This window comes from Callorhinus ursinus, unplaced genomic scaffold (genome assembly GCF_003265705.2).
Source record: "Callorhinus ursinus isolate GAN/ISIS: 27379988/994484 unplaced genomic scaffold, GSC_fseal_2.0 scaffold48, whole genome shotgun sequence".
Taxonomy (NCBI): domain Eukaryota; kingdom Metazoa; phylum Chordata; class Mammalia; order Carnivora; family Otariidae; genus Callorhinus; species Callorhinus ursinus.
This window is the reverse complement of record NW_027397110.1, coordinates 6,810,486-6,823,261: the sequence shown is the minus strand read 5'-3', so window position 1 is coordinate 6,823,261 and position 12,776 is coordinate 6,810,486. Positions and strand designations below refer to the sequence as shown.

Genomic DNA, 12,776 nt, shown 5'->3' with positions numbered 1-12,776 from the left:
GACTAACTGCAGTGGGTCAGCAGCAATGTTCCTGTGACTAACTGCAGGGGACTTTTTGGTTCTCATCTTACATGACCTATTATTATTTGATGATTGTCCACTTTTTATTGACTAACTGCAGGGGACTTTTTGGTTCTCATCTTACATGACCTATTATTATTTGATGATTGTCCACTTTTTATTGACACATTCTTGGTTTTAGCAATACCAGCTCTCTAAATTTTCCTCTTACCTCTTTTGGCACTTCTCCCAGGCTCTTTTATAGTTTTCTTTCTGGCTCGTGCTTGAAACTTGATGTTCCTCAAAGTTTTGTCCTAGGCTCTCTTTTTCCTCAGTGTCTTCTTTCTGGGCTATGTCAGTAATTCTCATGGATTTGGTTGCCTCCTGCTGTATGCTGATGACTCAACTCTTCTCCATCTGTGTGACCTTTCTCCTGAGCTCCAGACCCATATAGCTAACCATCTATTTGACATTTCTGTCTAAAATGGAGCTCATTATCTTCCTCCCCCAAGTTTTCTTTCTTAGTCTGGGTCTTTCTAGGGTGGAGATCCCTCCCTAGATGAAGACTGTCCTAGGCCACTAGCTTCAAGGAATGTAAGTACTTAAAGGAAACAAGCCAAAGAGAAAATGAATCTCAAGAGACCACATCCTTAGAGAGACCCTGTCTCCGGCAAACTGGAGCAGGTACCCCACCCTTTGTTGTGGTGACCCAGTTTTTGTCCTTGAATGTGAACCACCCTCACGACCCTTCCTTCCTGGGCAGAGAGGAAGGAGCCTTGTGTTTTGCTGGCCTAAAGTTCAACAGGAAGGCTGTATCCTGAGGGCTGGAAGCTACATAGAGACCCAGGAAGATGAAGACTTTTCTTTCTTTCTTTTTTTTTTTTTTAAAGATTTTGTTTATTTATTTGACAGAGAGAGACACGGTGAGAGAGGAAACACAAGCAGGGGGAGTGGGAGAGGGAGAAGCAGGCTTCCTGCTGAGCAGGGAGCCTGAGGCGGGGCTCGATCCCAGGACTCTGGGATCATGACCTGAGCCGAAGGCAGATGCTTAGCGACTAAGCCACCCAGGCGCCCCAGGTGAAGACATTTCTGAGCTTCATTTTCCTTGTGTATAAAGTGGAGATAACATATAGATAAATATATGGGAATAATATGTGGAAAGAATATGTAGGGGACACTCTTGCTATCCTGTACACAGTAGACTATCATTCACTGATCATTGACGGACTCTGAATCAGAGAGAGAATGGTAATCTCAGAGCAGCTTATTGAATTGCTCAAGGTCATATAACTAATAAGGGTCATGACTGTGGTTGGAGCCTAAAAGTTAATGAGCTTTTCACTAAATTAGATCCTGGAAACATCGGTGGTGAAAAAGAATAGCAAGGAACAACGTTACTGTCTGTTTATATATATAATTCTTAACATTTCTCCCCAGCTTCTAGCCATAGGAGGGGAAAAGAGGCTAAAAATATGTGTTGGTACCAATTTCTGTTTTTGATATGGGTAATTAACAGCTGAAAACAAAGCTGTTAATTGCCACTCTTATCAATGGGTGGTCTTTCATGTAGGTTGTTTAAATGTGAAAAACAGTGATGTCCCGGAAGCTCTGTTTGTTCCCTCCTTAGCCACATCACCCTACTTGATCCAACCGCATAAAATTCTGGACAGCTCTGGGCAGGAGAGACTGCAGAGTGGGCCATGTTCCATCCAGAGCCTTCCCCACTGACCCACACAGTGGGGTGTGCCCCTTTCCCCCAACCCTGCCCCACCCTGGCATTCACCATAGTCACCAAAGGCTGAGTAGTCCTCTTCCTTTTGGACTGTTAAAATTTAACTCAGGGTTCTGAAGGACCAGCTCTCTGGTTAGGCAGCCAAGTGCTGGTGAAGGAGCAGGATCAGGAAATTGGCTTGGCTTTGGGCCCTGTGACTTTGGGCAAATCATAGCCACTCTGGGCTTTAGCCTCATACCCTGTAAAGTAAAAGCATTGATGTAAATGAACTGAGAGTCTCTCTGATCCTCCTAATCTGTGATCGTCTCCTTCCAGAGATGTTTTCTGAGTCCCTATAAAGTGACAAAAACAAACCTCATCCTTGTTTTTCATTAACTCCTAGTATAGTAGAATTTACAGTGCCACTGCTGTCTTAATAGGCAGGCTACTTTAATCTGCCTGTTTCCTCTTTTGAAAAATTAGGGTAAGCCCTACCTAGAAGAGTTATGAAAATACAGATAATATATCAACAAACATACAGCTACAATTTGAACACATCACAGTACCTGACATTATTAGTCCCTAATTGAGCAACTGATACTGATTTATAGTTGTTTCTCTGGCAGCTGGGGACGTTTGTGAAGAGCCAAGCCCAGATGCCCCCATGTCACCCAGTGATCACATCTGGAGTTGTCTGGCTGGGTGCCCTGTAGCCATGTCTCTCTGTGGGTCAGCTGCCCTCCCTGGAGAGGGAGTCTGTGAGTGACCTTGGATTCGTAGCACCAAGCATGTTAGCCTGTCCAAAGGAATTGGCTTGTTGGAGCCGGTAGGTGCCAGGAGCTATCAGTAGGATAGTCTGTGGTGTGGCTTCTGACTGGCTTTGCCTTTAACATATACTCATTAAAATTACTCTGAAAGCAAATAAAAAGCAATGTCCTTTCCTACCTTCTGAACCCAAGGCCTTTACAGCTTGGGGCAGAAATAGCCAGATGCCATTGAAGAGAAGGGGCCTGACCTGGTCCTCGCTTCCCTTCCTGTGCCCCGAATCTGTCCTAACCCATCGTCTTCCTGCCCTGTGACATCTCCATCCCCCTCTCTTTTCCTCCCTTAAGGCACATTCAGGTCCCCTGTCCTGAAATAACCTCTTCTTGACCTTAAAACTTATATTTGTCAGAGAGAGGCATCCTGGAAAGTAGAAAGAGCTTTGAGCTTGGAGGTAGGAGATTCAAATCTTAGCTGTGCCACTAACTGGCATGTGTGACCTTTGGCATACCACATAATCTCCCTGAGTCTCTGTTTCTTCCTATTTAGGATGGACCTGTTCAACAGACTAGTACATAATAGGTGCCGAATAAGGGAGCACTCCCTTCCCCAGGTTTTGTGACACCATCATCCTGGGTCCTTCCCCAGTCCCTCTCTTTTTCACTGTCTACCTGTCCCCAACTGTGATGTCCTCTGAGCTCTGGCTTCCTTTTCTCCTGCTCAGGATCTCATCTATTCCAGCCCGGTGGACACAGCCCGCAAAGTACTAATTGTCCTAAGGACCTTTTTGAGGAAGAATGAGGATGTTGAAGTGAGTGGTCTCATCCGAGGCCACTTCCTGCTGATCCTACAGCATCTACTGGTGGAACATGGAGCTTCTCCCTCAGGAGGTCAGTCTGGAGCTGTTGGGGGCATGTTTTTACCTGAAATTCAGGAGTGGGCATCTCTGCCCTGATGAGATCTGCTCCAGGAGAAAGAATCAGAGTTTTCTCTGCAAAATATAAATCAGGCCAGTGTGGCATCAGGCTACACTTTACCTCCTTCCTCTCATCAGAGAATGAGCACTCAATGTACTTGATATATGTGTGTGTGCGCCTGTGGAGTGCATGTGTTTATGTTTAATGTTTCTGTGTGTTTAGCATAGGTGGGTGGGTGTGTTCAGTCTATGCATGCATGTCCCCACCCTGCATGGCGTGTGCTCAGAGCTGTTTGTCACAAGAATGGTAGCCCCCAGTTGGGGAGAAGAAAGCAGGAAATAATGGGGGAGGCCAGGAAGGCAGCAGCAGCCTGTAGGGGCTGGGAAGGGGGTGGATCTGAAATGTGTTAGAAGCTGCCAGTGAGATCCAGAAGGATAGTTTCCAAATCTGGAATGGGACTCCCTGGAGTCAAGGAAGTTTGATGTTTGGTACAGTTTAAAGACACTGAAAAGGTTGGCATTTGGCTTATCTTCTCCTATTTTTAAAAAGTTAAATTTTAAAATTTCCAAGCAATTAAGAGGAAGTGGGAGGAGAGCTATGGTTCACTTGATCCAGTCCTGACTGAGGATGGAAGTTTGGAGGTAGATTTAAGGGTGCCTGGAGGAGCTGAGTCCTTCTTTTTCAGGGAAGGATAAGTCACATCTAACTGATAACGTATAAGAGCCATGAGATTTCGTGGAAACATACTTGAAAAAAGTGAGCATTGAACTCAGATTTAGGTTCAAGTCCTGGCCCTGCCACTAACTGGCTGTGGGAGCTTGGAGAAGTCACTCAGCCCCTCTGAGCCTGTTTTCTTAACTGCAAAATGGAAATAATCCCTATTTCACAAGGGGGATTAAGTGAAATATTAAATTTCTGGTACCCAGCCCAGAGTTGGCACTCAATATGTCAGTTGCTCCTGTTCCCAAGGAAGAAGGCAGGAGGTAGGAGTGAATCCCAACACAAACATTTACAGTGGGGTAGGGTGTCTGTCTGACCTTGGGGTGATCTGAGTATTAGGTCTCCTGACCAGCCCTCCTTGTTCCTCACAGCCTCAGGGAACCTTCCATTGCTCCTGAGCCTCCTTTCTTTAGTGCAGCTGAAGAACACGTCAGAGCAAGAACTGGACAGTATGGCCATGAAGCTTCTTCACCAAGGTGCTTGGGCTTGGGACAGTGCCTGAGGGCCCAGGGCTGGGCATGCTCCTTTATTCCATCATTCAGCCCTTTGGAAGAAGCTAGTGGGTCACTGTTCCTATGAGCTTCTTGCTATGGGACCTTTGAGATCTTTCTCTAGTTGTACTGTGAGAGTGTTTGGGAAATGAAACAAAAACAGAAACAGAACACTGTGTGTGACAAGCACAGCTCTGGAGTCAGGAATGCCTGGGTTTGTTCTCAGTCACTAGTTATGCAACCTTGGGCAGTCACTTAGCTTTAGGTTCCTCATAGGTAAAAGAGTAGTACCTAGTTGATTTAGGGTTGAGGTAAGGGGTAACTAGTACCAAATGCTCACAATGCTTGGCACACAGTAGACCTCCAAAGCAACTCTCTGTGCAGACTCCCTTTTCCTGGCACAAGCTCAGTTCTCACTCCACCTCACTCCACAACTGACTCAGGGTCTGATAATCCACTTCACAGTTCTCTAGGCCTCTTCCACCCATACCCAAACCTCATTAGGACCTTTCATTGCTGATTAATGCAGTTGCCACTTGATAGGCAGCATCCTTAGGAAGATTTATTGAGGAAATACTGAAATCAATAGGAAAAATGGTGTGTCTTCAGTACCTGTGGAGTGTCGGGGGCTCTGGCCACAGGTGAGGATGGTTCTTTACCTGGTTGGAGCCCAGGCCTCCTCATGAGATAGGTGTCAGGCTTAAAAAGGGCCTTCAGGCCTGGCCTGGTGCTGGTCCTCCCAGACTGTCTGTCAAGGGTAATACTCAGCTGGGAGGGAAGAATGCCTGTGACAAAATCAAACTGCTGTCAAAAGGGTGTCTGAAGGGGGTAATAGTGACCTGAAACATACATGTGAAATGTAACATACATTTATATATAACCCTTTTATTTGAGAACATTGCGAGTAGAGGGCAAGGGTGAGGAGGGGGCTGCTTGTCTGGTCACTTAGAAATCAAGTGTGATGTGGCCGCCAAAACAGTGAATGGAGACTTAGGTAGGTTTCATATGGAGGCAGTGTGGGTCAGGGGAGCAAAGAGTGCCGAATCCTAGGAGAAAAGGGATATGTTCTGTAGGTATCTGCTCTACAGAGTAGTAACTACTCTGATGAGGGCTGGGGGAGCATGAAGAGGCATCACATCTTGCCTTGAGAGGTTACAGAGGGCTTCATGGAGGAGGTGAACTTCGAGCTGAATCTTGATTGCTGAATAGGAGTTAAGGAGTTAGCCAGATGAGGGTGATGTGAGAGAATATGGCAAATTCAGGGAACTGCACACTGATGGTGATGGAGTTCCCTGGGAAGGTGGTGAGTGCCCCATTGCTGGAAGATTTCAGAGGCTGGATCTTTTCCTGCTAGGGGTGGCAGGTAGGCCTAGATGACCTCTGCAGACTCTCCAACCTGGAGTCTTTGCTGGCATGAATGCTGTTATAGGATGCCTTTAGATCACATAAACTGTGTAGTCTGTTCTAAGCAGTGGTCTGTTCTGAGCTGTGGGCTGCTTGCCTTCAGGTTTCTCTTCCTTGTTACTGTGTTTCTCTTCCTTGGCTGTATTACCAGGGACACTTAGTTTGTGCTTGGTCCCCAAGGCTGGTAGACTGACATCTGAAATTAGCCAGTTGAAGGCCATTATCTGAAAATTAAGAGGGCTGGTGTGCATGAAACCCATGGAGTGCTATATGATGGGGTGCCTGGGCACTCTCCTGCAGTGAGCAAGCTGTGTGGGAAATGCAGCCCTACTGACGTGGACATCCTGCAGCCCTCCTTCAATTTCCTGTATTGGAGCCTTCATCAGACTACACCAAGCAGTCAGAAAAGAGGTGCTGGGGCCCCGGCTGACACAATGAAGAGGAAGGGTGCTGGGCAGTGTCTGTGGCCATTACTGCCACAGTTTTTTCCGCTTATGAAAATACATATGGGGAGGATGTTGATGGGCCAGACGGTCCTTTCTGTTTCTGATAACCTGTGGTTCTAGAATGAAGCTGGAACCCTTAGAGCCTAAAGCTGATCCTTTTGTTCATTCACCATGTGTGCATGAAGTCCCCGTCAGGTGCTATCCACGATGCGGCACCGAGCAGGGGCTCCTGTGGAACTCATGGCCCTTGCCCCTCTACGCCATCTCCAGCTGCTGCAGTGCTCCTTAGCAGCACGGCCCTGATTGAGCTTCTGGAGAAGACTTTGGCACTCACCTGGACCGAGGTGGGCTCTCCCAGGACCACACTCCTTTGCTCCGCCTGGCTGCTCACGGCTTCCTTCTCTGCTAAGCAGCACAACGGCAGTCTGCAGGTGAGTCGCTAGCCCCTGTGGCTCAGGGGCATGGGGTGGCACACAGAGGAGTGACAAAGTTCCTGAGTTCTGGTTCTAGCTCTGTGGCTTATTAGTTGAGTAACCTTGGCAAGGTTTTTAATCTCTGAGCTTCAGTGTCCTTGCCTACAGAATGGGGAAGAAAACATCCAGGGTTGTTGTTAGGTTGGTTTATATTAATTTATACATGTATAACCTACATGCCAGGCTGTGTTCTAGGCACAGAGGAATAAGAAATAAATATGTACCCCATGTACCCCACACTTGGGAAACTTATATTGTAGTCTTTAAGCAAAGCCTCAAAAGGTAAGTAAGTTTGTACCAGGCAATGATAGTAGGGAAGGGCATTCCAGATAAGGAGAACAATTTGAACAAAGACATGAAACTGCACAAATTTAGGACATGGTGTACATATTTGGGGACTGGTGAGGTGCTGTGTGACTAGAATGTAGGGAGTGAACTGTCAGGTTGGACAGGAAGGCAGAAGCCAGCCTGTGACCTTATAGTGCTGGGTGGTAAGCCGTGAAATGCCAGACATGTGTAAGCTGTCATTGTGATTGTTGGGGAAGGTGATGCAGGGAACAGGGGAACAGTGAACGTATCCACAGAGCACCTCTTTCCTCTCAGTCCCTCCCCACCCCCTTGTATGGGACCTTGTCATCATAGTGCCCTGCGTGAGCTCCTCTGTGGGCTGCGCCATATTCAGGTGTCTCCTTCCTGAGCCTGACTGCTCCTTGTGGATAGAAACCATCTTCTAGCCTTTGAGGTGTCTTTGCCCTGTGCCCAGCCCTGTGCCATTCAAATGCCATTTGTGTAGAAGTGAGGTCATTTTTAAAGTTTGGCCTCCAAAAAACCAAAAAACAACAAAAAAATAAAGTTTGGCCTCTAAGGTGGCATCAGGCTGTGGCAAATCTATACTATAGTAAGTCATCTGGTTGTTGCCCACAGCATCGATTTGAGACATGAACCTTTTTTGCTTTTCTGTGTGAGGTTGGTGGGCCCACCTGTACCCCTGCAGGCACCTGCCTGGGTGGGAACCTGTACCGTGTGCCTGGCTCTGCCCTGGTTTTTAGCTCACACCCAGCCAATTACCTACTAACCACCTCCGCTCAAGTCCTCCCCACTGCCGTAGCTTAGGCCTGATGGCTCGTCCTCACCACTAAAGTGGCCTATTCAGTCTCCTGGTCCCTGCCCTTTCCCTTGCTCCATATCTCCTGCCCCTGCAGCCAGTCTGTCTGCACTCTCCACATGGTTGCGGAGACCCTGCTGACTTGGCGCTTCTGCAGCCTTCCTTTCTGCCATTCTACCCTCCTTATCTGACCTCTGACCAACTGTTAGCTCTTCTCCAGATCAGCTCTGCTCTTTCACATCTCCATACTGTTGATGGTTTGACTGATTGATTGATTATTTTTTTAAAGATTTTATTTATTTATTTGACAGGGAGGGAGAGAGAGAGAGAGAGAGACGAGCAAGCACAAGCAGGGGGAGTGGCAGAAGCAGAGGGAGAAGCAGGCACTCAGCAAGGAGCCCGATGCTGGGCTCGATCCCAGGACCCTGGGATCATGACCTGAGTCATCCAGGCACCCCTAATAGCCTTTATTTTAATTAATTAATTAGTTAAATTTTAAAAGATCTTATTTATTCATTTGAGGGAGAGAGAGAGGGAGCACCAGCAGGGGGAGAGGCAGAAGGAGAGGGAGAAGCAGACTCCCTGCTCTGCTGGGAGCCTGACCTGGGGCTCAATCTCAGGACCTGGAGATCATGACCTGAGCTGAAGGCAGGCACTCAACCATCTGAGCCACCTAGGCACCCCTATTTTATTTTTTTAACATTTTATTTGTCTGTCAGAGAGAGAGAGAGGGTGAGAGCGCACAAGCAGGGGGAGCAGCAAGCAGAGGGAGAAGCAGGCTCCCTGCTGAGCAAGGAGTTCAGTGTGGGACTCGATCTCAGAACCCTGGGATCATGACCTTAGCCGAAGGAAGCCACTAAACCGACTAAGCACCAGGTGTCCCAATAGCCTTTGTTTTTAAGACAGTTTTAGGCGTACTGAAAAATTGATCTGATAGCACAGAGAGTTCCCAAATAACTCCCACACAGTTTCCTCTATTAACATCTTACATTAGTATGTTATCTCAATACCTTTGTACAAATTGGTTCTTCTACCTAGAACCTGCTGATTCCACTAGCCAACAAGCATTTTTGAGGAACTGCTTTGTGTCAGACTGTGATAGATCCAAGTGGAGAAGTAATTCCTGCCTTGAAGCAGCATGTGTTCTGGGTGAGGAGAGCAGAGCGGACTCAGCTCTGAACCCTCCACTCCCAACTAACCCCTCAGTTTGGACATTGCTTTGACTTTAAAGAGCATGTTCCCCAGTGCTCATCCTCAGCTGTTCTTCACAATAGTTCTGGAGGAAGTGAAAGCAGGTGGCATTATTCCCATTTTATACATGAAGAAAATAAGGCAGGCTGGGAGAGGAGGTCTCTCTCTCTCTCTCTCTCTGTCTCTGTCTCTCCTGAGCTTCCGGGATGGTTTATTCAGCCCTGTTTTGATTCTGGGCTGTCTGACTCTAGATCTGTGTTAGTTGGATGGTGGGCTGAGGTGGAGCCTGAATCACAGATGAGGCCAGGGAGGCTCCCTGGTGGAAGAGTTCATTGACGATGGGGGAGATTTGGGAGAAGAAGGGTTCTCTATGTACAGGTTAATTTGCCTCCTCACTTTCCTGAATCCAGGACTGGTGGGCTCCCGAGACTGTGTGGTCTCCTCTGTCCCCCTGGATACAGTGGGTATGTGCAGGTACATAGGAGATATTGGGACAGGTTATTTTCTGCTCAAGCTGCCAGAATGTGGGAACTTGTCCCCTTACCTCTGCCCTACCAGGTTCACCAGACACTGTCCGTGGAACTGGACCAAGTATTGAAGGTCCTCAGCTTTCCAAAGAAAAAGGCTGCACTTCTCTCAGGTATGGCCCTAAGAGCCTCTAGCAGGAAAGGAAGAGCTTTTCCCTTAGACTGTGAGATGGGACCACTCCTCGCAGACTAGCCTGTGGTCACCCCATTATTATCTCCACTGTCTTCCCTTGTGACAGAGCTAGGTGGGAGGTGGGGAAGGAGGCAGGAACTGTGCATAAAGGTTTTCTTGCTTTCAGCTGCCATCTTATGCTTCCTGCGGACAGCCCTACAACAAAGCTTTTCCTCTGCCCTTGTGGTCCTGGTGCCCTCAGGGGCCCAGCCACCACCTGCTCCTGAGAACACTGTCCTAGCTCCCCTGAGAACATCACAGGTGTTATCCCTGGTCATTGGACTGCAGAACCTTTTGGTGCAGGTAAGGCCCTTGCTGAGTGGGACCCTGTCAGTGGAGCCTGCTTCTCCCAGAACAACAGTAGGAAAGGGTGGCTGCCTGTTAAGAACCTGGTATTTCCTCCAGGATTGGAGGATGGATTAACTGGGACTCTTAAAGTTATAGTGACAGAAATGAAACTCAAAATGGCTCATAACTGAGAAGGCCAGAGGTCAGCACTGGCTTCAGGCCCAGGTGGATCCCAGAGGCTCAGACAATGTCATCAGAACTCTGTCTCCATGTCTTGGTTCTGCATTTCTCTCAGCTTTGCTCTCATGGGATGGTAGGATGACCAACAGCAGCACCTTTCCAGCAGCAAGAGACTTTCTCTTTCCCAGCAGTCCCCAGAACTGAGTCTCGTTAGCCTGGCTTGGGTAACCTCCCAGTCACTGTGGCTGGGCCATAGGATGCTCTGGTTGGCCTGGCTTGGGCCAGCGCCCTCTCGCGGAGGCTGGGGCATATAGTCAGCTCTCTATAACTCATGTAGACTGAACATGAAAGAGGAATGTTCTGCAAAAGAAAACTGTTCACAGAAAAAGGAGGAGTGAATTTCGTGTAAGCCAAAACAATAGATGTCTACCCCAAAGGGTTTTATGTTTCACAGCTTAGAGGACTTTTGGAGATCATTGTTTATCCAGCCATCGAATACTGTGAAGAGCGGTGGGGGCATGGAGATATGTCAGGTGCCTGCGTTTGAGGAGTGAGCATTTGGTGGGGGGCTGCCATATAGACAAGAGGTGATAACACAGTGTGGTAAGTTTGAGGCTAAAGGGACACACTGCACTGTGGGAGTACCGGGTGTAACTAATAGGCTGGTGTAGGGTTAGTGAAGAGTTGCTGTCAGGGAAGGTTTCCTGGAGGAGGTGCTTGAGCTGGGCTGGAAAGACCATGTGACTTGTCCTACCTCCCCAAGGGCAGGGGGGGTAACAGAAATGGCATTTATCTTGATGGCAGCGCCATTTTGCTCTCTGGTATGGACTCATTCCCTGTCCCTGGCCTTTGGGACACCCTTGATTCCCCAGGACTTTCTTCTCTTTTAAGAAGCTTATTGGGTATTATTTTCAAATAGGAGCTGGTCACCATAGGGTGACTGAAGCCCTAGATGTTTATGCTGCTTTAGTTAGACTCGCACTCTCTTTTCTTGCCCTTTGGAGCTTGTCCAAGGGAGACAGTCAGATTCGGTCTGATCTGATGGCAAGTCATTCATGAGACAAGAGGAGGGAGGTGGGGGGAGCCAGCAAATGAGTGAAAGGAGTTGCAGAGACTTCCTGGGGGTGGGATGGGGGCCTTGATTTGAGTAGACACTATTTGGTGTCCAGATGATTACTGCACATGTATGATACAGCTGTTGATTGTGGGAGATTATATCCAAGGATTGATCCCCACTGGGCCTGTGCACAGTATGGGCAAAGTTGGAAACGTAAGGAGATAGAGGATGCCCCAGGAGTGGCCCTTTGCTGGCGCTGCGGTTGCCGAGACTTGTTCCGCCAGCACGTCTATGCACAAGGCTCTATACACTTAGCTCTCTCTGATATAAGTCCCCATTTTCCTATCAGTCTTCCCCAGTCTGTGAGCTCCTTAAAGGTAGGAACTGTGTGTGACTAATCTTTGTGTCTTGTTCCCCCTGTGGGTTCAAAAAAATCAGGAATCAGATGAGAACCAAAACATCAGCTTTATTTCTGGTAAACACTGTAGGAGAATGTAGCTGGGACTTCAGGTCATACTGGGCTTTTTTTGGTCTGGAGTTTTTCATATACAGCAAAGGTGACAGAATTTTCGTGAGAGTCCAAGTCTAACTAAAACAGCATATACCCACCACCTAGATTCTACCATTAACATTTTAGTATACTTGCTTTATATCTATCCAAAAACAGCTTATTTTATTTTAATTCATTAATTCCTTCATTCATTTTTTATTTTTTATTTTTCTTTTCAAAGAGAACTTTTAAACCACCCTCTTTTCCCCCAGGCTAGACCAGGAGCCTATAGGCAGGGAAATTATGTTTACATTATGGACACTTAGCCACCTGGTTGCGATCTTAAGAGTTTAAGTTCATGGGAGCATGACCTTTAATACCTTGATCCTGTCCTGATGGCATAGACAATGTTAGGCTAGTATTTTACCTGTTAGATAAATCTCTCCTTTGGTGAGGAGCAGCCAGTTAAACGTGGGAGGAAGGGCAAATGCTTTCTCTCCAATGTTTTTGAAAGGGCCAAAGTTCTTATTGTAACATTCAGAACATAAGAGAAAAATTATTTTATACTCAATATCCAGCATAAAGCCTGGCACCGAATTGGCATCCAATGTTTGTTGAATGAGTGAATGAAGACACAGAAATGAGTATGATATGGTTCTAGCCATTTAAGTACTCAGACTGTAGGAAATACTAATAATTACAATTAATGTCAAAATAACCTATTATTTGAATCAAGAAAGTCTCTGCAGGAGAGGTTGCATTTGAACCAGGCCTTGAGTGATGAAAAACTTTCCTCAGACCAGTAGCCTAAACACTAAGGGGTTAGTGACTTCCTGTAGCAC

The 12,776-nt window shown here is 47.2% G+C and overlaps 2 protein-coding genes across 2 annotated transcripts in view; both read left to right on the top strand.

The window, feature by feature from the left end:
- MEI1 (meiotic double-stranded break formation protein 1) overlaps positions 1 to 12,776 on the top strand; it is a 71,853-nt gene that overhangs the window by 48,194 nt on the left and 10,883 nt on the right. The window contains exons 21-26 of the mRNA XM_025881637.2: positions 3,198 to 3,363; positions 4,482 to 4,586; positions 6,306 to 6,416; positions 6,722 to 6,882; positions 9,779 to 9,860; positions 10,047 to 10,222. Coding sequence (XP_025737422.1) covers positions 3,198 to 3,363; positions 4,482 to 4,586; positions 6,306 to 6,416; positions 6,722 to 6,882; positions 9,779 to 9,860; positions 10,047 to 10,222 — 801 coding nt within the window. The remainder of the gene's footprint in view (positions 1 to 3,197; positions 3,364 to 4,481; positions 4,587 to 6,305; positions 6,417 to 6,721; positions 6,883 to 9,778; positions 9,861 to 10,046; positions 10,223 to 12,776) is intronic.
- CCDC134 (coiled-coil domain containing 134) overlaps positions 6,787 to 12,776 on the top strand; it is a 34,703-nt gene continuing 28,713 nt past the window's right edge. The window contains exon 1 of the mRNA XM_025881640.2: positions 6,787 to 6,882. The gene's annotated coding sequence lies outside the window, so the exon portion shown is untranslated. The remainder of the gene's footprint in view (positions 6,883 to 12,776) is intronic.